Source organism: Lynx canadensis, chromosome F1 (genome assembly GCF_007474595.2).
Source record: "Lynx canadensis isolate LIC74 chromosome F1, mLynCan4.pri.v2, whole genome shotgun sequence".
Taxonomy (NCBI): Eukaryota; Metazoa; Chordata; class Mammalia; order Carnivora; family Felidae; genus Lynx; species Lynx canadensis.
This window is the reverse complement of record NC_044319.2, coordinates 19801206-19828623: the sequence shown is the minus strand read 5'-3', so window position 1 is coordinate 19828623 and position 27418 is coordinate 19801206. Positions and strand designations below refer to the sequence as shown.

Genomic DNA, 27418 nt, shown 5'->3' with positions numbered 1-27418 from the left:
TCATGATAGTGTGGGTGAAAGGTAGAAGGGTGACAGCATACTCTGGTCCTTCCACAAAAAAAATGGGTCTCTAATCTTTTCCTGTAATGAAATTAACAACATATTAAGTTTATCACTTAAGTAGCAGGTACAGCAATGGCTTTACATTTTCTTTTGGGAGAGACTTAATCCAGTTTTTTCAACTTACTGGTAGAACATACCTGTCTCAGAGCATTAAACTGTTCCTGTATCTGCTTTGTATATTCATTATCCCTTCATCATCCCTGACCCAGTCTGTGGCAGTAATCTTCACTCATTTATTTCCTTCCAATCCCTTTCAATCTACTTTCCACATGATCAACAGAGTTACTTTTTTTTTCTTTATTTTAATTTTTTGAGAGAGAGAGAGAGAGAGAGATAGAGAGAGAGAGAGAGAATGTGAGTGGGGGAGGGACTAACTGAGAAGGAAAGACAGAATCTTAAGCAGACTCAATGCTCAGCATGGAGCCCAACACAGGGCTCAATCTTAGGATGCTGAGGTCATGACCTGATCTGGAATCAAGAGTCAGATGCTTCACTGACTGAGCCACCCAGACGCCCCCTAGAGTTCCTTTACTAAGAAGCAAATTTGATGATGTCATTGCCCTGTTAAATACCTTTCTGTGGTCTAAATCATTTCCAGAATAACATACAAATTCTTTAGCATGGCCTAAAAGGCACTTTATTGTTCAGTTCTTGCTAGCTATCAGCTATTTTTTTCCTCTTGTAAACTTGATTCCAAGAATTCTGAAGATTTTGCAGTTTGCCAAAGAGATATGTTTCTTGAGTTTGTATCCTCATACGTACTTGGAATATCCTTCCCTCCTTCTCCTCCAGCTGAGCTTCTATTTGTCCCTAAAGACATGGCCCAATCATAAATTTCTCTGTAAAATCTTTCTTGGCATTCTTACTTTCACATCACAACCCACCCAGGCAATATGTCAGTTAATCTTTCCCTTATGGTTATAATTTTTGGAAAAAAAAAATTTATTGAGGTGAAATTCACTTAACCTAAAATTAACTATTTTAAAATGAATAATTCAATGACATTTATCACATTCAAATGTTGTACAACCATCACTTCTGTCAAGTTCCAAATGACTATAGCTTTCAATTTACCTTGATGTGACCAATAAGACTACATCTTTGCAACCACAATACTGCTCAATAAATAAAAATTAATCAAATATTCAACAATGGAAAAGCAGCTTATGGATTATTTTGTTCCTTTTTTATTATCCAGTTTTAGAAAAAATATGGAATTAAGTCTCATGTTCTGGGCAGATTTATAATACAAAACGAAAAGATAGAAAAGAAGGTTCATTTCCTCTCAAATTTATATTAAGGAAATGGATATTCAGGATCAAAGTTTATAATTTACCTTTTAAAAAATTTATTGGACAAATATTTATTGAGAATTTACTTCTATGTCACGAACTGTTCTAAGCACTGAATAATACAGCATTGAATACAAAATCCCTGCCGCAAAGCTTATGTTTTCATAGGGCAAGAGATACGTAAATATAACAAATTATAAGGCATTTTAGAAGGTGGTAAAGGCTATGAAGGAAAAAAAATCAGAGCCAGGTTAATCAGACCAAAGTTTTGGGTGGAGATAGGAAGAGCAGTTGCAATTTTAAATAGGTTGGTCAGGGTAGGTCTTGTTGAGCAGGTGACAGTAAGTGAAGACTTAAAGGAGGAGAGAGAGTGAATCATTTACTATCAGAGGGATATCAAGGCCTTGAGGCAAGAATATGCTGCTATGCTCTAGAATCACAACAATGCCAGAATGACTGGAGTGAGCTGCGCAAGTCTATGGCCTCTGAAACTTAGAAGAATGGACTTATCATTAACAGAGAGGGGGATGGCCTTTGGCAGGTTTGGGAGGGGAAATTAGGGACCCACCGTGAGGCATGTTAGAGTTGACTATTACATATCCAAGTAGGTGTGTATGGGCAGATGGATATATGGGTCTAGAGAAGAGAGAAGTATAGTCTTGAGATAGAAAACTCGTAAGATTGGAGGAGAGTCCTAAAAAAAGTGAGGCCCAAGGACTGAACTCTGCAGCACTCCTCTGTTAAGATTTAAAGAGAAGAAGAGAAATCTGCAAAGATGACTCAGAAGGAACTGACAGAGAGGCAGGAAGAAAAGTAGGAGAGCATGAGAAGCCAGGTGGAGAAAGTGGTTCTAGAAGGAAGGAGCAAATCAACTGTAGGAAATGTCACTGACAGATTGAGTAGTATGAGAACTGAGAACTGAAGACTGGATTTAGTGACGTGGGGGTCACCAGTGAGCTTAAGAGAGCACTTTTGGCAGAGGGGTGTAAGAATCTGATGGAGGAGGTTTAAGAGACAATAAAAGGAGAGGAATTAGAGGCAATGGGTTTAAAAGTTTTCAAGAATTTTTGCTGTAAAGGGAAGCAGAGAAAGAGGTGGTAATTGGAGCTAGAAGTGAGGTTAATACAGGCTTAATTTTGCTTTTAAAATGGGAAAAATAATAGCATACTGATGGGGAATGATCCAGTAGAGAGCAAAAAATTCAAGCTGTAAAAGAAGCAGGGGAGGATTGCTAGTGATTCCTCCTGGAATAGGCAAGAAGGAATGGAACGTGTGCTCCTGGAGGGGCTGACCACGGTTGAACTGTAGTTCAACCACAGTTAAAGGAGACAAATACAGGCATCGGTGGTGGATGGGCAGACACAGTGCATGCTAATGAAGTGTGCATAAATTCTCTGCTGGGTGCTTGAATTTTTCTCAGTGAAATAAGCAGCAAAGTAACCAGCTATAAGAGGGTAATAGAGAAAGGATTAGAACAGAGGAGGTGTGAAAAAAATCACTTTAGAAGTCATTTTGGATCGTGCTACTCAAAAGTGCGGTCCAAGGTCTTATGCTGTTCTGCAAACTGTTTGTTAGTGGTTTGCAATAAATAATTTAACAGTACAGAAACAGAAGTGTGCCTCGTGTGATCAATGGGTTTGTTTCATTGTACAGCAACACTTTGCATGAACATGCATAATTTTCATAATTTTATTTCTTCTTTTCTTATGATTATTCGGCACATATTTGTTGAATCGTGATTTCATTTTAGTTAAATCTAATTAAAAATTCGGGCTTATGTTTTTTATGTCTTTTTAAAATGTCATTTTTCTTAACTATTCACTTCATTGTATTTTGTTCACAGTCAAGTGGAGAAAAAACTAGTCCTTCACCACACAGAGACTGAGAAGAACTAGTCCAGGAGAGCTGGACAAAATTAAGCTAAGACATGTTTTGGGATTGCCAAGCAGCTAAATTAGGGGTTTACATGAGGATTGCAACCATTAGTTTAAAGAGTGTCAGTATGATGGAGTGGTCTTGTCCAGGCATGTTACATTGCACGGAATCAGGGCAGGATAGATGAGGGGCAGGATTTAACTGAGTCATCACCATTACCAAAAGAGCATGATAATGTAAGAGAAGGGCAAGGGAATAGTATGCAAGGGGTGAGTAGAATGGCTATGAAAATGAGGCAGATTGAAGAGGGGAGATTGGACATTAGAGGTATGAGGGGCAGAAAAGCCTACAGCATCAATGGAAAATAGGTTCCAAAAGGACTGAAGGATTGTTAGAATAAGTAATGAGCTAGGAAGACAGAAGGTGATGATTAGAGTGTAAAACACATGGAACTGAGAGTAAGAAGAAATTATAGCAATGAGGTGGGGTAGAGGAAAATATTCTTCGAGGAAAGGAGGTCAAGGAACTGAGAACCAGTGTGTTAGAAGCATCTCTGAAGATTTAATCCACAAATTAAGGCTGAAGTAGTGTTGAAGATAATGAGCCAGGTGCTCAAATCAACAAAAAATGACAAGTAATGACTAGGGGTTGGAACATGACTATAAGAGGAGACTCAGGATTTGGACTTTTTAGGGAGGGAGGACAGGAATCAGTCATAAAAGAGGAAGGACACCTAGTACAGGCATTGAGGTATGAGGGCTGTGGGAAGAAAAACAGCCAGCCCTTGATAGGACTTCACAGAAGACGGTGTGTTCAGAGAAGTTACAGGTTCTCATGAAACCAAGAAGTTAAGGGATGCCTATAAAGAACTGGTAGAAGAAACAGCTGATTTTGCTGATGACGGACTGTGAGTTGCAGAGGGTATAGCGATAGGGTTTTAAGTGGTAGGAAAAGATGAGTAGAAGGCAGGGACAGAAAGGAGAAAGGGGGATTTGCAGACACATGCAGAGTGTGGGAGATGAGGGGTTCCCCAACGTCCGGGGCTATTCTTGATGACTGGCATAAAAAGGAATACAGTACATAAGATACTGTTGTAGAAAATTATTCCTCATGAACGGTTATTTTATGAGACAAAAGGGGGCCCAGGCCTGGAATACTCAACTGATCAGTAATCTCTCATCAGTGGATTTTACCTTGGTTCTAGATGTGGCATGTATCTATGCTCTTACCTTATGGTCTCTCTATCCTTATGCTATTTAATTTCTTACAGTACACTCTAAATTGAATAAAAGGTAAGGGCAGAAAGACAGCAAATGATCTGTGTATCATATCACTCTGATGTGGCTGATTATTATTAACAACTCTGATAAATGGCTGCTGACAAAGTAGGCTGACTAAAACGAACATTTTCAATTATCTGTGTATTCAGAGTGGATAACTAGAAATCTTCTATACTAACATTCATTCTACCACTTTTTATTATATGTTTCTATGAACATGGCAACTTGTACTAGACTATCCTAGAAAAGGCTGACCTTTATTATTTTAATAAAATTTAATAATATTAAAATACTGGAAAAAGGTTATGGGTATGGAGATGGTAACAAAAACAAAGGATATTTTTCAATGGCTGGAGAAAAATAATAAGCAAGGGCTTCAGAGAGAGCATATTAGCTAGGCCCTCACAAGTAAGAACTGTTTATTAAAATAGAAACTAAAATTCTTTTGTTATTCCCTTGGTTTTACTATTAAAGACAGTTGAGTAAGAGAAGGGATAGAAAAGAAAAGAGAAGAGGAGAGAAGAGAAAAGGGAGATAGGGATCCGCAGCTGAGAACTAAGAAATGTATTTGCTGTTCACTGCTTCCCCTGAACTCATTTTTTGGGAATGATGACCTACTAGATTGATATTCTACCTACAGCTTTTTAGATATTTACATATATTTTGGGCAATTAATCTTTGCCCTTTGTGGAATCAGATCTTTTCTTCTTCCCTCCCATTATCTCTCTTGTCAAGATCATGTTCACTCATTTTTTTACGTCGTGGAGGTGGAGAGTGAAACCATTTTATGGACCTACCAAACCAGAATGCTATCAACTATCTGAAAAATCACCAATAAGCAAATGAGTTATTTGGATGTGGAAGGATGTGTACATTTTAACGGTCTGAGTAAAGTAGCAAATGGTATATGATAAGTTCAAGGGCTTTTTAATTTGGCGGGAGAGAAAGTTCACCTAGAACCCGATGCCTATGCTAGTTACATTCCATCAGCCCCTCCAGATGCACTCTCTGCCCTTCTCTCCCTCGCTGTGTGTTTCAGAAAGCAAACCTCAACAAAACACATGAAGAGCAATATTTTTCCCTCTGGCTTCAAGTTAGATTTGGCCAGTAGGTGACAACTGACAAGAAACCAGAAGGCAGGAAAAGTGCTGGAGTGTTTATTCCCCTTTGCTTCCTCCTTGCTGGCTGCTGATGTTCGGGTAGAAGCTGTGCTCTTTTGTGTAGCACCACAGCCACTGTCATAGCCCCCACATGTAACCGTTCTTTGGTTTCCAGAAGCACTGCTCTCTTCCTTTGCCCTGGAAGCCTAGGGTCATAACTGCTTTCTGCTGTTACTACTTCATGGCGCTTCACACTCTTTGGTGGGCCCCTTATGCTGCCCACATCTCTGTCAACAGACCCTTTATTAACCTCTTTCAATTAGTCCCCTGACAGTGCCATTTATTACCTGCTAGTTGCTACACTGACATCACTTCCAGTAGCCTTTCTGGGTGATTTTGGGGGCCAGGTCTACACAATCCCATCTGTCATCATTCCAAATTTCTCAACTCAATATCTATTTCACAATTCCTTAGTGAAAATCCACCCTTATCTTGTTGAACTCGCTTCTTCATGATGAGTGTAATCATTATGATGCGAGCAGCCCTTTAGACTTACAGGCATACCGCAGAGACATTTCAGGTTCTGCTCCAGACCAATGCAACAAAACAAGACAAATGAATTTTTGGTTTGCCCACAGATATATGTTATGTTTACATTATACTCTATTAAATGTGCAATAGCATTATATCTAAAAACCAACGTACATACCTTAATTTTAAGATACTTTATTAGCAGATAATGCTAGCCATCATCTGAGCTTTCAGTGAGTCGTAATCTTTTGGCTGGTGGAGGATCTTGCCTCCACGTGGATGGCTGCTGCCAATCAGGACGGTGGCGGCCGAAGGATGGGGTGACTGCGGCAATTTCTTAAAATAAGACAGCAATGCAATTTGCCACATCAATGGCCTCTTCCTTTCTCTACAGACTTCTCTGTAGCATTTGGTGCTGTTGGATAGCTTTTTACCCACAGTAGAACCTCTTTTAAAACTGGGGTCAGTGCTTTCAGACACCGCCGTTGCTTTATCCACTAAGTTTATGTAATACTCTCAGTCCTTTGTAGTCATTTCAACAATCTTCACGGCATCTTCCCCCAGGAGTAGATTTCACCTCAAGAAACCACTGTCTTTGCTCATCCCTAAGAAGCAACTCTTCATCCACTCAAGTTTTATCATGAGATTGCAGTAATTCAGTCCCGTCTGCAGGCTCCGCTTCCAGGTCAAGTTCTCTGGCTAGTTCTGTGATATCCACAGGTGCTTCCTCTCAAGTCTTGAATCCCTCAGAGTCATCCATGAGGGTTGGACTCACCTTGTCCCAAACTCCTGTTAATGTGGGCATTTTGACCTCTTCCCATGAATCACAAATGCTCTTTTTATGTTTTTTTGAGAGAGAGTGAGAGGGCACAAGTGAGCGAGCAGCAGAGAGAGAGAGAGGCAAAGAAGTGGAGCTCACCAGGGGCTTGGAATCACAAGTGTTCTCATTGGCATCTAGAATGGTGAATCTTTTCCAGAAGGTTTTCAATTTACTTTACACAGATCCATCTTTGGCAGGTGCAGCCTTATGAAATGTATTCCTTCCTTCCTTCCTCCTTCTCTTGCTTCCTCCCTCCCTCCCTCCCTCCCTCCCCTCCTTATGAAATGTATTCCTAAAGAAGAAGACTTGAAGGTTGAAATGACTCCGTGATCCATGGGCTGCAGAATGAATGCTGTGTCAGCATGAAAGCAACAGGAACCTTGCCGTGCATCCCCATCAGGCCTCTGGGCGACCAGGTGCATTGTCAGCGAGCAGTCACATTCTGAAAGGAAACGTCTTTCCTGAGCAGGTCTCAACAGCGGGCCTAAAATATTCAGGAAGCCATGTTGTAAACAGATGTGCTGTCACCTAGGCTTGTTGTTCCGTTTCTAGAGCACAGCCAGAGTGGATATAGCATGATTCGTATGGGCCCTAGGGTTTTCAGAATGGTGAACGGGCACTGGCTTCAACTTCAAGTCACCAACTGCATGAGCCCCTACCAAGAGAGTCAGCCTGTCCTTGCAGGCTCTGAGGCCAGGATCGACTTCTCCCCTCTGCCTATGAAAGTGCCAGCCTTCTTTGTAGCCTTCTTCCCATAGAAGGCTGTTCCCTCCGCACTGAAAACCTGCCGTGTGCTGCGGCCACCTTCAGGAACGATCCTGGCTAGACCTTCTGGATAACCTGCTGCGGCTTTTGCATCAGCGCTTGCTGCTTCCCCTTGTACTTTTATGTTTTGGAGGTGGCTTCTTGCCTGCCTTAACCCTCATCAACCAACCTCTGCTCGCTTCCAACTTTTCTTCTGCAGCCGCCTCACCTCTCTCAGCCTTCACGGCCTTGGTGTGGAACAGACTCTGGCTGAAGGGAATGTAACGGCTGGTTTGACCCTCTGTGCAGACCACGGAAACTTTCTCTGTATCAGCAATAAGGCTGTTTCGCTTTCTTATCACGTGTGCGTGCCCTGGAGTAGCACGCTTAATTTCCTCCAACGACTTTTCCTTTGCATTCATAACTTGGCGGACTCTTTGGGGCACAAGGCCTAGCTTTCAGCCTCATTTGGCATTCAACGTGCCTTCCTCACTAGGCTTAAGCATTTCGAACTTTTCATTTAAAGTGTGAGAGGGGCGCCTGGGTGGCGCAGTCGGTTAAGCGTCCGACTTCAGCCAGGTCACGATCTCGCGGTCCGTGAGTTCGAGCCCCGCGTCAGGCTCTGGGCTGACGGCTCAGAGCCTGGAGCCTGTTTCCGATTCTGTGTCTCCCTCTCTCTCTGCCCCTCCCCCGTTCATGCTCTGTCTCTCTCTGTCCCAAAAATAAATAAACGTTGAAAAAAAAAAAAAAAAAATTTTAAAGTGTGAGATATGCGAGTCTTCCTCTCACGTGTACACCTAGAGGTCATTGTTGGGTTATTAACTGGCCTATTTCAATATTGTCATGTCTCAGGGAAAAGACTCCAGAGAAGAGGGAGAGGGATGGGAACAGCCAGTCCAGTCGATGGAACAGTCAGAATACACACACTTACCAATTAAGTTCACCATCTTATGTGGGTGTAGTTCATGGTGCCTTAAAGCAATTACAATAGTAATCTCAAAGATCACCGATCACAGATCACCATAACAAATATAATAATAATGAAAACGTTTGAATGATCATTACCAAAATGCGACAGAGAAGCAAGAAGCGAGCAAATGCTGTTGGAGATATGGCGCTGACAGCCTTGCTCAAGACAGGATTGCCACAAATCCCCATTTTTAAAATGTGTTACTGCTAAGTGCATTACAGCAAAGCTCAATAAAAGGAGTTTTGCCCATTTCCATAAATGCCACATATCAAGTGCAAATAAAAACCAGATTTCGGGAATTTGGCCAGAAGGAGAAGCGGCTTTCCTCGGTGACACCCATCTCACCTCCTTCTCCTTGTTGAGCAGCACCAGCTGGCTGTCCGTGAGGATGCAGTACCTCCGCTCCCACGTCGTCGTTTCCGTGTAGGGTGACTGGCCGCAAGACAGACGATGCGTGGGTGGCCCCTTCACATCTGGGTGACAAACATGAAAAACAAAAGTGAGAATGCATTATCATGCTGACTTAGGTAGACCAGGATCTCAAATGTAAGATTCTCCAAAATCATATTAAATAAAGAGTTTCAAACATGAACCTAAATGGTAAATTGAAAACTTCACTCCCTCTTAATAAAAACTGTTCTACACAGAGGGGAAAATAGGCCGTTTAGTCTGCAGGAAAGAAGGCTGAAACACTAGGAGGATTTGTTAGCACGAACTTGACACAGTAATGACCATGGTACATGTACTACAACAATGGGAAGTTGCTTCAGAGCTAAACTAACATCATTCAAAATGGTGGGGGGGGGGGAGTGACTCAGAGAAGAACAAAAGACAGAACCTCTAATCTTTAGGAAGAAATGGTGTCGCATGTACACTTCGAGACTACTGCTGACCCCACTCAAGAGAATGAAAATATTAACCGCCAGTGTCTTCAAAATGGCTTTATTTCTAGTCACGCATGAGAATTAAAAAAATATTTAAACTATAGCATCATATTACCACTAGAGGCCAGTAAGATCTTAAAAACACAGAAAGCAGTTTCTGCAAGGAAAGATCCAAACATATTACCATCATGTCTCTTACAGGTGGAGGTACATATCAGAGCTAAATGTCTAACTCTTCTCAAATGTCTCATTTCCCTATAAAATACCAAGTGGTTATGATTACTTCGTTACTTTAAAATTCTTTGATACAAACTGTTCACTCATTTGGGCTGCTACACAACATGGAACACATCTTAATCAAAAGTACACATTAGATCCATTAAATAAGGCTTTACGACAGTTGAATATTAAAAGTTCTTTAGCCAACGAAGGACTAATTCCTGTCAGGATTATACTGAAGAGATAATTTTAAATGCATTATTTATTACTATTCAGTTGTTTTCCCAGAGGAGCATCTCAAACTGGAGAAATTAGAAAACAAACACCCATGAGGGCAGGAGAGTTATAAATCAAAAATAAACGCATTTTATCTATTACACAAGTGTTTTCATTAGTATTACTGTCTATAGACTTTTAGGGTTTTTTAAATGTTTATTTAGTTTTGAAAAAGAGACAGAGAGAGCAGGGGAGGTGAAGAGAGGGAGTACAGAGGATCTGAAGAAGGCTCTGCACTGAGAGCAGAGAGCCCAATGTGGGGCTCGAACCCACGAACCACAAGATCATGACCTGAGCCAAAGTCAGATGCTTAAGCAACAGAGCTACAGGGGCCCCAAGATTTTTTTTTAAGAGAGAGAGCTTGAGCCAGGGAGAGGAGAAGGAGGGAACAGAGAGAGAGGGAAAGAGAGAGACAGAGACAGAGAGACACAGAAAATCTTAAGCAGGCTCCACACTCAGCGCAGAGGCACCATGTGGGACTTGATCCCACAACCCAGGAACATGACCAGAGCCAAATCAAGGGTCAGACGCTCACCCAAGTGAGCCACCCAGGAGCCCCAGACTTTTAGTTTTTTCAATCACAGTCTGACAGGTATGGCTTCAAGGAGATACAAATAATGTCCTAGGTATCTTATACTAGAATCACCCAAATATGCAATGGTATAGCTGGAGTTCTGTCGGAAATAAACAAGGCAGGACTAGGACACTTAGATGAATGGCTTTTTTTGCACTGTCTTGTGTGACCAATATTATCTTCAGTGCTCCTTCTGGCTTAACTTCCTTTGCTTTCTAAAAATCTATTTAAATGCGTTGCTCTGCATATGTAGGCAAGCTTATCAGCTACCCTCCAAATAATTCACAGAACCCACGTTACTTACTAGGGCTCAGCTGGAGATGTTACTAAATCTTAGCTCGCTGCCTCTCCTCTTCTGTGTCTATCTCCTCTGCGCTATGCACAGCAGTATTTGCTACACATCTAGCTTCTCCGTTCCACAAACTCTCTCTTCCCCGCCCTCAACTCCTCCCCTTGTGTTCTAACAGAGCATCGAAAATTATTTTTATTTGTTTTGAAAATTATTCTAAAGTTTTCTTTATACTTCAACATTTCCTGAATTTATCACAAAAAGCTTGAAAGAAGCTGACTCTTAATCCTCTTTGACACATATGGAAGATTCTTGCCTGTACTTAAAAACCATGTCAAAGCTGATTTTCTTCACGATTTGGACAAACAAATGGGTTAGATTTTTACCACAATGTAGGCCTATTTTTAGAGTCAAGTACCAACTCCACTTCAACACAGAGGGATGCACCTACTTTATGTGGAAATGTGGTGGTTTTGTGGCCTAGACAAGTTTTCATTCAAATGACTAACCTTCTTACGTAAGTTAGTCGTGGGTGACCTACTGCCCACTGTAATTTAATTTGAACAGCAATTTTGTGATCTATACTAAGCAAGAAGACGGTGATAAACTCCATAAAAATTAGAATACAGGACACTATATTTATAGCATAATGCAGGTTTCCTGACAAAATATAAATCTGGATCAGAACTGAAATTAAGAAAACCTACATTCCCTTCCCTGTGTCATCCTGAGTAATTCTCTTAAAGTCTCACTGTCTGATGTTCTCCCTTTCTCCAATCTTGGGCTTTGCTCCTAGTTTCTTCATGGTACTGTGAAACAAGACAATGTTTCACACAGTATTTTGGGACCCCAAACTATTCCTCCCCAGTGTGACAGGTAGAATGAAGTAGGGAGTAATGTCGCCCTATCTAAAATGTTCTGTCTGTCTGAATGATGAGACTGGCTAATGCTGTTATAAATTTTGTAGTTTCACATTTATTATTTAATACCCACTTTAAAAAAAATCACATTGTAAAACTGTATACCAAGGAATAAAACAAGAAAGAAGTTAGAATAAGTGATTTGGGGGGGGGGGGTTCTTTTTAGCCCTTCTGAATTAAGGCTTAAAAGGCATTTAAATAACAAGATAAAATAAGATTTTAAAATAACCTATAGATTTAATTTGTTCAGTTTATCATGTCCTCTTTTCCATGGTTAAATGAAGATTTAACAGTAAAACCTGGGGCGCCTGGGTGGCGCAGTCGGTTAAGCGTCCGACTTCAGCCAGGTCACGATCTCGCGGTCCGTGAGTTCGAGCCCCGCGTCGGGCTCTGGGCTGATGGCTCAGAGCCTGGAGCCTGTTTCCGATTCTGTGTCTCCCTCTCTCTCTGCCCCTCCCCCGTTCATGCTCTGTCTCTCTCTGTCCCAAAAATAAATAAACGTTGAAAAAAAAAAAATTAAAAAAAAAAAAACAACAAAAAACAGTAAAACCTATCTACTAAGACTATATTACCACAGGACAAGCTCACCTTACCAATACGACCCACCAAGCAACCAATCTCTCTTTCTCTCTCTCCCTCTCTTTCCCTCCCCGCCCCCACACCCACCCCCGGCTGTAGTAACATACTTCTAACTTCTGACTTCCAATTATATTTAGTGTCTAAAGTTCACCAGAGAAAAGGATAACATAGAATTACAAGTAAGAATCTTAATAGCAAGACTGGAAATAATTTTGCTTTGCAGTGCCCCTGTCCTATAAGAATACTAAGGGCACTGGACGCTGGATTTATTATAAAAACTGAATAATTTCAGAAGCAATAAAAAGCATCTGAGTTTACTCAATGGGTCTTTTTGAAAAGTACTTCTCTAAACGGGCTATTGTCTTGTGGACTAGTAACTCTCAAATTTTTTTGATTTCAAGATCCCTTTAAACTCTTAAAATTATTGAAGACTTCAAAGAATTTTTTATAGGAGCCATATTTAATATTTACCATATTAGATATTAAAACTAAGAAATATTTAAAATATTTATTCATTAGGGGCGCCTGGGTGGCGCAGTCGGTTAAGCGTCCGACTTCAGCCAGGTCACGATCTCGCGGTCCGTGAGTTTGAGCCCCGCGTCAGGCTCTGGGCTGATGGCTCAGAGCCTGGAGCCTGTTTCTGATTCTGTGTCTCCCTCTCTCTCTGCCCCTCCCCCGTTCATGCTCTGTCTCTCTCTGTCCCAAAAATAAAATAAATGTTGAAAAAAAAAATTAAAAAAAAAATATTTATTCATTAAATGATAAGACACCTACTGCATATTAATATAAATAACACATTTTTAATGAAATGTAACTATTTTCCAAAACAAAATACGTGAGAGCAGTGACCTTGTTTTAAGTTTTGCAAATCTTTTTTAAAGTCTGGCTGAATGGGAGACAGCTGGATTCTTATATCTGTTACAGCATTCAATATATTTATGTTGCTTTGGTTGAAATATATGAAGAAACTCTGAATCACTCGGATATGCAGTTGGAAGGAAAGAGTTGTTTGTTTTTTTAATTTTTTAAATGTTTATTTATTTTTGAGAGAGCGTGAGCGGGGGAGGAGCAGAGAGAGAGAGGGAGACACAGAATCTGAAGCAGGCTCCAGGCTCCGAGCTGTCAGCACAGAGCCCGACACGGGGCTCAAATTCACAAACCGCAAGATCATGACCTGGGCCAAAGTCGGACGCTTAATGGACTGAGCCACCCAGGCGCCCCAGGGAAGAGTATTTCAATAGCATTTTTAGATAAATGTGGATCATCTTTTTTAATACTAATCCAAAACCTGACAAGAGGATGCTTCTTAACAGTGAGTGAAATGTGGAATGTGACACCACAGCAATGAACTTTTCATGCTCGGCTATGTTAAAAATCATTGGTGTACCTTACCCTTTGAATGGATTTTCAATGCATATGTATGAGTTTTTAACATTATGCACTGATCATTTCCAAAACATTGGTTCATTTAGTTTTGCAGATCTTCCAAATTATGACACCTTCCATCATGTAATGTGAAAAAATCACATTCATTAATCTTCAGAAAAGTCTTGACTTTATCATAGAAGTCTTTACTGGGAAGCTATCAAGCATTTTTCGTCTTGGATTTTATCATCAGCAATAAATACTGTTGGTTTTTTCCCTCTAAATGAAAGGTTTCTGTCTTTCTTTTTCCAGAAAATATCTGTCAAATAACCAACACAAAAGAACTATAGTTCGTCTTGCAGTTGTGTTTCAGGTAAAAATGGTGTTCAGTGAAAACCAGTGGCAAGTTCAGCTTTCAACCCAACTTGTGCAGAACGCCCTCGGTTTGATAACCATCGTACTTCAGCCGGCAGCTCGTGAGCGCTTCCCGCGTCATCAGACAGAATGTTTAAAAAATGTGAACTCTAGCATTGAGATTTAACAAAATTAAGGACTTTCACTGAGTTCTCAAGGACTTCCCAGCCGTTTTCCCCCTACTATGCGGCAGAGGAGAATGCGGTGACTCCTAATACAGTTTGGTGCGGCCGCTTTGATTCCTGTGACTGCATTGGTGGTTTTACTCAAAATTGCCTCTACATCATCAATGTAAAAGTCAACACAGTCATTTTTTTGTTTTTGTTTTGTTTTGTTTTTTTAAGGTAATTTGACTGTGAAAATAGTTTTACCCTAACAGATCAGGGGGATCCTCGGGTTGTAGGGTTCCGCAGACCATGCTTTAAAAACCACTGCTTAGACAACAGGAAGCCGATGAGGATTCTGCGGAAGCCTGGCAATAGCTTGCTAGGATGAAGTAAGTAGAATACAAACCTCAGGTCTTATATAATGGATGGGAGACTAATGTAACAGCCTGGCAAGGGATAATTGGGGTCACAGACTGGTGAAATAGAAAGGGATCATGTGAACCTGATTTTGAAATAGGAATTTAGCAAGGGAAGTCCAAAACAAAGTTTTTCAAAACAGGAATAAGAACATTTAAAGGGAAGCTTTTGAATTGGAGTTGAATTAGAAGGATTCAATTAATCCATTATATCCAAATCACTTAAAAATGACATTGAAAATATCAGATTACTTTGTCTACCTGTCAATCTATGCATCAAACCCTGGGCTTCTTCAAGCGCTGATATGAACTTAGTAACTATCTGGCAAGGAAACAACAATTTTCTTGTGTGTAACCCTTCCTCATAATCCTTCCTTATAAGTATAGAAGGGAGCTTCATAGCCTGTCCCATCACTTGACAAAGATGAACAAAAATGATACAACTGAGCTGGAAATTCTACTAGATACAGTCTACAACTAGCCTCACTGTGATTTTCTCTAAGAGGGTAAGCATCTTCTGGTCTCTTCCAGACTTACAAAGAAAGCATCTCAAAAGACTTACAGTAGGGAAGTAAATAAAGGGATCTGCCTTGAGGCAGAAGTAGGGGTTAAGGCGAATGGAAAAGAACAAGTCCATGACCCAAATATGGAGAATGTCAAAGAGAAAACTGCTGTGGGAAATTTTACTTTTGTATCATACAGCTCCTTAAAGTTCATCTGAGTTGCTTTTGGATCACATCATTTACTAGTCACTTGTTCTTTTAAAATTCCAACATTGTTAGTTAAATGCAATTGAAATTGGTAAAATCCGAAACCTGTTTACTGCCATCCAAAGAAAGCTTTATAGAGTATTCTATAGGGACACTTTTCGAGCTAACACAGTCCCTAGTGTTTCATTCAATCTCAATAGACTGATTGAATTCTTAGTACCAACTTAAAGATAGAATTAAAGATAGAATTCTTTCATTGATTCTTAGTACCAACTTAAAAAAATTAAATTAAATTAAAATAAAATAAAACATAGCTTTGGGAAATCTATCTATAGGTGAGATTTTAATACATTAAAAGAGAAGCACATTTCTAGCATGGAGTTGTTGTAAACCTCAGAGGTCTGAACTGCTTGGAAAGATCTATATTTTCATGTGTGTGTGTTTATTTCCACGCCAGATCCAACCCAGATTAATGGCAAGTTCTTCCCAACATTCAAATTTCAATTATCAGACTTGTTTCCTTTCTGAATTTGATTAGAATTCAAAGTCAACGTATACACATTACTTTATAAAGTCTTAGAACTGGAGTGGCCACTTTCTTATAGAAGTAAAAATATATCTAAATAATTGTAAAACAGAGCTATGTTACTTAAGCTAGCTAAGAATATGTCAACTTCCCTAACTACACAAAGGGCTATTTTTCTCTTCACCAAAATGTTCAAAATAATTTTGACAGAAGTTCAAGTATCATTTATATCCACAGGCCAACTAACAAGCTATATTTTTTAAAGATGGTTCTTTATTTTTCTAATAAATAATAAAACCCTTGCCATGCCATACAGCTTTAAAAACGTGGTATCTTCTTGGCTATCTTCTGCAGGCAATTTCTGCTGCAAGAGAAGAAATGTTAGAGTTGCCACGTGACGATGATTTTAATCATAATCATAACATCTGTAACATGCTGTTCAGCAGCCCGCTGATGTTGGAAATATATGACGAAATCATTTTATAAATGTGTTAATGCTATCTGTTTAGGACTTAGTGTGGCTGCCATCAATTATTGCATCAATATATTTTAAGTCACTCTCTTTCATGCTTAAAGTATTGAAAGGAAACACAAAACCAACCAGAATATTAAGATAAAGTTTGATTTTATTTATTTTGTCCCCTCATTACAATTCCACCCTCCATATTCCCTCAAAATGTCAGAAAATAAGCAAATTCCAGACTTCCAGAATAAGCAAACAAAATTTTTCTTAGACTAACTATCCGGACATTAAATTATTGGCTATGAACTCTGCTTTGTCCTGACATGCAGTGAGCCCTTGGGCTGGCAAATTACATTACAGTGCATACAAATCAATGGCCCCAGTAGATTTAAATATAGTCACGCTCACCTTGGTGAGTAATAAGGATACTAAGTAATAAATGATTCAACATGTTTAAGATATAAAATCATACTAGGTCAGAACTGTTTGCCTTTATGGAAATACACTTTAGTCTTCATCATAAATTCACTGTAAGACCATAACTGTTTATCGAAACAAATTCATGTTGTGTCTTTTATTCTTAGCTAACGATTTTAGTTTCCTTCTCAATTATGAAGGCTTAATTGCCACTACTTGATCACTAGTGTCTAATCAGTAAACCCCCTATGCTCACCATCACCCATTTTTTTAATCTTTTGTTTTTGAGAGAGAGAGAGAGTGCGCGCGCACAAGCGGGGGAGGTGCAGAGAGAAGGAGGACAGAGGACCCAAAGTGGGCTCTGCGCTAACAGCAGCAAGCCCAATGCAGGGCGCCAACTCACGAACCCCAAGATCATGACCTGAGCTGAAGTCAGACGCTCAACCAACTGAGCCACCCAGGCACCCCGCACCATCACCCTTTTTAAGAGAAAGGGAAGGCAGGTAGGAGACAGCACATGACACTCTCTGGTGAGGAACTTCCTTTAGACTAAGATTTGCAAAGGGTCCCTTTGCTGCCTCGCTCTCAGTCTCTCAGCAGCACCAGGGCCTAAGCATAGGTTTTCTACCTCTGTTCCATCACAGGGCAGAGTTACCTGTAATAAGTATTAAAATGTAATAAGTTCCTGGAAGGCCTGACATTTATAGTAGACAATCAGATGTTTGATAAAGGTTAACACTTCCCTTTTTAGAAGAACTTTTTTTTTCTTTTCTTTTTTTTTTTTTTTAACAGAGAGAGAGGACAAGCAGGGGAGAGGGAAAGGGGGAGGGAGAGAGAGATTGAGAATCTTAAGCAGGCTCCACGCTAGGCCCAGAGCCTGACGCAGGGTTCGATCCCATGACCCTGGGATCATAACCTGAGCTGAAATCAAGAGTTGGATGCTCAACCGACTGAGCCACCCAGGTGCCCCAGAAAAACAAATCTGAATTGGATAATATTACCTAAGTATTAGAAGATGACCAGGATGGGAAGCAAGTCCTATGATGGTTCCCCCTTGCTTCTCCCTTCCACATCGCTAATACAGTCTGCACTACACTTGACCACGTGTGCCATGCAAATGCAGGCAGAGCAGATTATATGGTTTTCTTCTGCTTTTCAGACACGCATTAGAAGGAATAAGTCCCATAATTCCCACACAGGGCCAAGTACTGCTTAAATAACTCTACAGCATGGGTAAGTTGTGAATGAAGCCACATTCAGATGACAGATGGCAGCCAATCACGGTTTGTACTTTACCCCCAATAGGACCTCTTACATCTACAGTTCATACTCTCACTTAAACAGAAAAATATAAAATACTCAAAATAATTCACTCACATAATAATCCTTAGAAGAAGAAAAAGGTCTATATGCAAGTTTTTTGTAAACAGTCAAGTATTGTGCAAATTTAAGAAAAGTGCAAATTTTAAGAAAATACTAGTCTGCCCCATATAACATAACCATGGTGTTATATAAATGATCAAAACTCACGATCCTTTTTGTGTCTCATATTCATATTACTGGTAGAAAAATGAACTTTACTAAGAATTAATCTCAAACACCATGTAATACCCATTCCTTCTGTTATATTTAGTACCTCTTCTTGTATTAATATACCCCCATGCTTCCCTCCTTTTGAACTGAATCTTGTCACTTTCCTTTAGCAGCAGCTGTTGTGGGCAGAGAATTAGAGCTTTAAAAGGAATGTGATTCTTAGTGGAGAAGGAAAAACAGAGTAAATAGTTTACCACTATTGAGAGATCAGTTTCTGAGGTTTTAGTGATTGGTTATACAACCAATACTGTAACATTATCTCTCTATCTAAAGGAGCAAAAGAAGGCAGACTGCATTAAAAATAAAACCTATCAAGAGTTTGGCAGCATTAAAAAATTTTAATAGCTCTACCTCTCTCCACAGTATCAACTGAAATAGAATTACAGAGCTAAATATGCATCTCTTCTGAATTGTGACCTGTTTGAGTCACAAATCACTGAGCTTACAGTGAAAACTATCAAGGAGATAATATAGGCTTCTCTAAAGAATCCTATCAGTCACTCACTGCTAAGTCGACAACCCAATTCATCAGCTCAGTCCTGACGCAACTTAGCTGACTTACGTAAGACATGGAAAACCTTTCTTTTTATCAAAAACCACTGACCTCAAATCAGTAGAAGGGAACAAATACAAGACTATAAAGCAGTAAAAGGAAGAATGGATCTAGACTTCTCCAATGGAACATGGGAATTTGGAAGACAATGGAATAATGCCTTTAGATTTCTGAGAGAAAATTATTTCCAACCTAAATTATTCACTTGGCCAAATAATCAAGTCTGAGGATAAAATAAAAATATTTTTAGATACTCAAGGCCTCAAATTTGGGGGAGTGTCTTAGTCTACACGGGCTGCCATAACAAAATACCACAGACTGTGTGGCTTAAGCAACAGAAATTTATTTTCCCACAGGTGTGGACGCTGGGAAGTCCAAGATCAAGGCACAAGCTGATGTGGTTGCTGGTGAGAGCACTCTTCTGGACTTGCAGATGGTTGCTTTCTTGTTGTGTCCTAACAAGACGGAGAGAAAGAAGTATCTCTTACTCCTTCTATAAAGGCACCAGTTCTATCAGATTAGGGACAGCCTTTATGACCCCATCTAACCTTTACTACCTCCTTACACTCCCATCTCCAAGATATAGTCCCATAAAATGATTTGGAGGTGGGGGAGGGGACACAAACACTCAATCCATAACAGAGTAACCAAGAAAATAACACACTGTATTTCTACAACAGGTGTTCCAAGCTTAGGAGACAAGCAAAGAGTATCCCAAAATGATGATGAAGAGAACTAGAAGGCAATCCTGACTGGAAGAGTGTGAACAAAGAGACTGACATGCTGAAGATGTAACACCATGCTTTTTGCTACTGGGCCAGTTTTTAAACTACTGGAGCATGTGCTTGAATGAAATGAGGTAAATGGAAAGAGACAAAGCCTTAAGATCCAGGAAACAGAGCTTCCACCTTAAGAAAAAGGCAAGGAGAATTCTAAGGATGACAGCAAAGCAAACACCTAGGATACCAGCTATTTAGGGAACGATCCTAAATATAAGACTAGGGGGCCTCCAAGATGGATGTCATCAAGAAAAAAGAAAATGAAATAAAATAAAGCTGGATTTGATAAATTACCTGATATTACTGGCCTTGAGTAAAACTGTACTACAAGAGAGGCACCTGGGTGGCTCAGTCAGTTAAGCATCTGACTTCAGCTAAGGTGTTGATCTCGCAGTTTGTGAGTTCGAGCCCCACATTGGGCTCTGTGCTGACAGCTCGGAGCCTGGGGCCTGCTTCAGATTCTGTGTCTCCCTCTCTCTCTGCCCCCTGCTCATACTCTACCTCTCAAAAATAAATAAGTGTTAAAAAAATAAAAAACACTGTACTACAAGACTATAGGAAAGCATGGGAAGAATAATAGGTACAAAGAAACCTACACAAATGGGAAAAAAATGGCAATTATTAACCTCAAAAAAACAAAAAGCAAAAAAGGAAATGTAATAATGATATTCAACCAAACCCAGTTTAGGCATAATAATGTAAAACAGTGAATCCGTATTATAAAAATAAGTATATAATTACAGTAAGGCAATTGGGATTATTATATATGACAGCTAAATCATCATCCGCCATAACAATCAATAAAAAAGCTTGAGAACTGTTAAATAAAAAAAAAAGCATATATTCATGTTATTAGAATTAAGGAGGTATGTAAATGCCCGAATAAAAAATTAGAAGAGCCAAGGTTCTGGCCTCAGAAAAAGGGTGAGGTGAGGAAAACCAACATACTCTGTTAAGAAAAAGGTTGACAACCTAATCAAACAATGGGCAAAAGACCTCACCATTTACTTCATAAAAAAGAATATCCAAATGTCCATCTAACATGTAAAACGGTGCTCAACTTCATTAATCATCAGGGAAATGCAAATGAAAAGCACAGTGAGAGATTACTGCTGCACACCCACCAGAATGGCAAAAACGAAAAGATACGAAGTTTTGCCGAGGGTGGGAAACAACTGCAGGTGGGAGTGTGAAGTGGTACCATCACTTTGGAAAACTGTTTGACAATATTTACAAAACCCAGACATACACATATCCAGCAACTCTACTCCTAGATATATACCCAATGGAAATATACATTTTTTTTCCAAAAAGCATATAGAAGACTGCACACAGTGGCACTATTCATAATAGCTAAAACTAGGAATAACCTGAAATGCCCACCGATAGCAGAATGGATGCGTGAATGGTGGTAATTCATAAATGGAGTATTATCTACCAGTGAGGTTGAAAGCACTACAACCACATGGAACAGCATGTATGAAGCTCACAAATTCAATAGCGAGCAAAAGGAGTCAGACAAAAGATGTATAACTTTGCTTACGTAAAGTTTAAAAATAGGTAAAATTTCCCTGTAATATTAATGCTGATCATAGTTACTCTTTGAACGTGCAGTGACTGGGAAAGGACACATGGTGGACTTCTGGGCTGCTATTAATGTTCTGTTTCTTCAGCAGGGTGCAAGTTACTCAAGTTTGTCACCTTAATGCAAATTCATTGAACTATATATGAAGCTATAGGATCTGTGAGCTTCTGTCAGTATATTTCAATAAAAATTATACTTTTTTTAAAGTAAGCTCTTCGCCCAACGTGGGGTTTGAACTCACAACCCCGAAATCAAGAGTCATATGCTCTACCAAATGAACCAGCCAGGTGCCTCAATAAAAATTATATTGTAGGGGCGCCTGGGTGGCGCAGTCGGTTAAGCGTCCGACTTCAGCCAGGTCACGATCTCGCGGTCCGTGAGTTCGAGCCCCGCGTCAGGCTCTGGGCTGATGGCTCAGAGCCTGGAGCCTGTTTCTGATTCTGTGTCTCCCTCTCTCTCTGCCCCTCCCCCGTACATGCTCTGTCTCTCTCTGTCCCAAAAATAAATAAAAAACGTTGAAAAAAAAATTAAAAAAAAAAATTATATTGTAAAAAGATTCCAAGGGCATCTGGGTGGCTCAGTCAGTTAAGCGTCCTACTCTTGATTTTGGCTCAAGTCATGATCTCATGGTTCGTGGGTTTGAGCCCCGCAACGGGCTCTACACGGACAGCATGGAGCCTGCTTGAGATTCTCCTTCTTTTTCTGCCCTTCCCCCAATCACACTCAGTCTCTCTAAAAATAAATAAATAGGCTTAAAGAAAAGAAAAAAAAAAAAAAGATTCCAGGTCTGACTCTTCATCTCAGCTCAGGTCATGATCTCACAGTTCATGGGATCGAGCCCAGTGTTAGGCTCTGTGCTGACAGCACAGAGCCCGCTTGGGATTCTACCTTTCTCCCTCTGTCCCTCCCCATGTTCTCACACATGCATGTATACTCTGTAAACAAACAAACAAACAAACAAACGAACAAACCTAAAAAAAATCTATTTAAAAAAAAAAGATTCCAGGGGCACCTGGGTGGCTCAGTCGGTTGAGCGTCCGACTTCGGCTCAGGTCATGATCTCGCACTTGACGACTTCGAGCCCTGCGTCAGGCTCTGTGCTGATGGCTTGGAGCCTGGAGCCTGTTTCGGATTCTGTGTCTCCCTCTCTCTCTGCCCCTACCCCACTCATGCTCTGTCTCTCTCTGTCTCATAAATAAACATTTAAAAAAATATATTCCAGTTCTACCATTTATAAGTTGTCTGACCTTGGATAAATTACTCAACCTAAGTAAATTTCAATTTCTTCATCTTTAAAATAGGGATGACAAAAATAATAAATAAATAAATAAATAAATAAATAAATAAATAAATAAATAAAATAGGGATGACAAAACACCAAATCTCAGGGAATTTTTTGAGGTGCAAATGAGATAACACACATCAAATGCTTAACAAAGTACCTCACGCATACTAAGCACACAAGTTTGTTATTGTGATTAGCCATCTGGACACTGAAAGTGGGGAGAAAATCGTTACATATAGTCCCATTTTGAATGAATTTGACTTACATGAAACATGACTATGTAGTCATGACTATGTAGTCAGATAGATTCAAATCTGCCACTTACTATTGCCATGATTTGGGGCAAATGAAGTAACCTGAGACTTCACTTTCTCAATTATAAAAGGGAATAAGATGATGGCTGTGCATGTGTATGTGTGTATGTTTAGAGAACATTTTTAAATTAGATTAAAAGCAAAAGACAGTTCCAAACAAAGTGTTTAAGACTATATAAGTCTATATTTTCATGCATGCATATGTGTAGGTGTGAATGCACGAGTTATTTAAAAATATGAAGATAAGTGATGGAGAAAACCCCTAAAGGAGTTACAAGGGGATGCCTCTATGGAACAGAAACTAACTGAGACATTGGGTAGAGAATATAACTGCTCTTTTTCATTTCAGTCCTTGTAGTATACATTTGTAATTACGTGCATCTATTAATGTGACTTAAGACTAAATTATAAAGTGATATTATTCACCTTAAAAATATACAGCTAAGTCCTACCAAATTAGAAAATGGTTGAAGAGAGGCTCCAAACTAAGTTGATCAATATCAAGCTCATGGACAAAAAATTTTAAAAAAGAAAACAAAGTTTAAAGCACTTCACATTCATAATTCAACTTCTCTATCATGAGAAGAGTGTGGGTGGCACAGAAATGCTAACTTTGAGTCCACAGATGCTTAACTTCCTCTAGTATTAGTTAGAGAACCACCTGTTACTAGGGAGCCACCTATTTTTAACTAGTTCAAGTCTACTTTAAAACCCTCGGAATAAGAAAAGAAATGCTGGCTATCGGGCTCTTTGTTTGTTTTATAAATATCTAAGTAGCATTTGGAACACTGGGTTGAAACTTATACTTCTCATATGGCTCTCTAAGGTTTTAATTTCTCCCTTAAGATAAGTAATACAGTACTTGAGTAGACAGGAAGGTGATACTAAGTCAGCCCTGGTACATACTGACCTCTCCTACGCTCCTTCTACAGAAGCTGCTTAACATAACTCACTCCTGATTTTCAGCATATATGAATTGATTACAAAGATCTGAGGCTATCAAAGCACAGGAACTTGGCAGAGTGAGACTAAGAGTCATGGCAGGACCCATGTTCCAACTTAGGATATTTGACTGAGTCAACACATTAGAAAAAGATAAGAACAATTTCTCAATTTCTGGCACACAGAGAAGTGCTCATAGCCCTCATTATTATTATTGTTATTGAGAGGCATCAAGTTAAGAACACAAAATCTGGAGTCAGACTGCCTGAAAAGGAATCGCTGCTCTACTGCTTACCAGCTGTGAGACTTTAGTCAAGATACTTAACCTCTTGGGGCCCCAGTTTCCTCATCTTTAAAATGGGAACATTACGATCTCTTCCTCACAGGGATGTGGTAAGGATTAAATGAGAAATGTTCAGCATTTAGAACAGGGCCTGTCATATATTAAGCCTTCAATAAACATTAACTCTTTTATTATTCTTTATACTGCCCACATCTGAAATAATGGGTTAGTTTCTTATTCCAATTCAAAACTACTGATGCTAAAAATATTGTAATAAAATATCAGAGGAAAAAACCTCATTTAAACTGTGAATGATCTTCAGAATTGTATGATGTATGTCAATAAATCACTCTTGGAAATACTCTGGGGGAAAATAATCTGCACAGGTTTTCCTTAGTAAAAGGAAAATTCCATTGGAAAGGGCCTTGTATACCACTGTGTCATGAATCCACACATCGTTCTTGATGCAAACAGAAACAATGATAAGCAGCCGTGAATATAAGGGCAGAAACACATTCTTTTATTTAAGCTGGTCTGGCAACTTAATGTAAATCATTTAGGTCCTTCTACTAATTACTTTGCATATTTTAAAAAAAAAGAGACGGAGAAAGACAAGAGGAAATCAAATAATCTTTTTAATGGCACTGTTTTAATCTAACCAATTAGTTCAAATACTCCCAGCTCTATAAGCTTCTTACAAGTGCATAGCTGATGGCTAAACTTGAGAAGAGCAATTAATCCTCATCCGTTTTTTTACAAGTTTTAGTTAGTACAAAAATGTGTATATACTTCTCAAATGCAATCACAAGAATGCAAAACAATGAGAAATTTGGTGGGTGATATTTTTTGCTTTTTTAAAAAAGTTGAATTCAAACTCAAAAGATTAAGCAATAGAGAGTAGATTGTCGCTACTTCTCAAAATTATAGCCTGAGAGAAATCTCTCTCTTTCTCTCTCTCTCTCCCCCTCTCCCTTTCCACCCGCCCCACCACCCCCCCACCTCCCTCTTTGCTCTCTTGCTTGCTCACCCGCGTGCATGGATGCGCGCGCGCGCGCACACACACACACACACACACACACACACACACACAAATTAAGCCTCAATTCCTATGGGTATTCAGGTGCTTTTCCTAAACTGTCAGAAGTCCTCAGTAGGCCCACAAACAAGAGATCCATTGTGTGGATCTGTAAATTGTATGACATCATTGAAACACAAGCACCAATTGGTATCACAAACAGTTTGTGTTGCCAAGGATACCAGGAACTTTAAATACCCTGCAGTTGTACAAAGCCCAGGAGCAAGACCTTTGAACAATACCAGGAGCCTGCCCACTTTCTCTCTTTTAGTCACTGTTTCCAGCAGTGAAAGGACACTGATTTTGCTCCAGTAATTCTTCCAAATAATATAGTCAGGAACGTTCCTCAATCATTCAATTATTCATTTTGATATTCTCAACATAATGACAGCAAAAAAGAGGATTAAGAATTTACGTAGTCCCATTAATGGACTCTCAAAAGGCTAGGCTGGAGTCCTTTAAGGAAACTTCACATTAGAGATTTTTAAAATGCAATGCACATAAACACTTCTGATTAAGCCCTACAGTAATGTTCCTCTGTGCTATGGAGTACCCTTTTAGTAACAAAATAATTTCTTCCTTGTGTGCCTCTCCTGGAAAAGTTACTTTTCCTTACTTAATGTAAGCTTTGAACTTACATATGAATTTAGTATGTAAACTTGTTTATTCTAGCTAGAGTAACTACTGCAACGAAGAAACACAGGCTAAGTGTGAGGTATTATGATTAACTATATTATTGCTAAAAGTAAAGCAAACTTGCAATCCTTCATAAAAAGTCTCTTTAAAAAAGGTTGTACTTAGGGCTAAATTGTCACCAAAGGTCTGTGGCTAAGCTCATCTCTAATATCTATCTACCCACAGTTAGACCTATTTATATTATATTTATGTCAACTTTATTTGTGGGATGTTTTAGATAAATTACATGTGCCACTGAGATTTTGGACAGTTCCAGAGTTCTTATTTTTCTATTTAGGAGACAGATATTTTAACTAATTATTTCTCAAAATGCAAGCTGGAAATGGACAAGGAAAATAGAAAGAACTCACAGAGACTGCAATTACAGAGTCCCAAGAGCTATCTGACCATAATGGCAGCAGCAGGGAGCACGGAGCTAAATGAATGGAAAGCCACACCTTGTGGCTTCTCTCTTTATATTACCTACTTCACATTCAGATTGTTACAATGCGAGGATTACAAGGCAAAGAAAGTCTTTCTTTAGCTGTTTTTTGTATATTTTTTAAATACCATCTTTCATTACAAACTCCTTGGATTGAAAGCGGTATTAGATGCTTACTTATTTTAATTCAAGTTATTAAGTACTGAGTACATTTCAGGGAACTTACACATCGCTTGATTCTTTTGAAAATATATATTATTGCTTTAACCCAGAGAAAAGTCAGAATCCCAGTGAAGAAAGAAATGATTTACATTGTGGTTTATCTAACCATTCCTAAAAAAAAATTTAATAAACAGTAATGAATTAAATAGTGTGTGTAAAGAGTCAATTACAAGCCCCTCAAAAAAACAGAAGAGAAATATAAAATGTTAAAGTTTTGTTTTTGTTTTTTTTTACTTTAGAAAACCATTGTGGGCTTTATATAAGTCCCCACAAGCTTCCAGAAGTAACAAATATGGCCTTGTCATGAGTGCCCATATGAAATAAAACTAAATGTGATTTATTATAAGCAAAATATCTTTAACCATATCTTATGATCATGGTCTACTGAATAAAGCAATGCACTTGCGTATAACTACTATGCAGAAATATGTATCCTGGGAAAGATACGTATCCTGGCAAAACTCAACTTAGTGAACTGGAAGGCACGGCAGCAATGATCTGGTTCTTTGTTCTAATTACTGCTCTGGAGAATGGTATTCCAAACTTTTTGTTGTTTGTTTCAAAATTGTACTAGTGCTTCACTAAATTTAACAGGTACTTTTCTCTACCCTTCCCCATTGTCATATGGACACTTTAAAAACAACAACAAAAAGTAATTCTTTAAGTAGAAGCGTCACATCTTTTTGTAAAAGTGCATAATTTCATCAATTAAAAACCAGTTTCACTGTAAATGATGACGCTTTCATAGGGTCAAATCTGGTCAAAAGGAAATAAGGCGAAAGCAGATGGGGAAAAAGTTAAGTTTGGAACAGCTAAGAAGCTATTCCCAAACTCCT

The 27418-nt window shown here is 39.2% G+C and overlaps 1 protein-coding gene across 6 annotated transcripts in view; it reads right to left on the bottom strand.

Moving 5' to 3' along the window:
* Positions 1 to 27418, bottom strand: part of RASAL2 (RAS protein activator like 2) — a 364251-nt gene that overhangs the window by 175659 nt on the left and 161174 nt on the right. For all 6 annotated transcript variants that reach the window (XM_030303462.1, XM_030303463.1, XM_032591839.1 and 3 more), the window contains exon 2: positions 9021 to 9148. In XM_030303462.1, coding sequence (XP_030159322.1) covers positions 9021 to 9148 — 128 coding nt within the window. The remainder of the gene's footprint in view (positions 1 to 9020; positions 9149 to 27418) is intronic.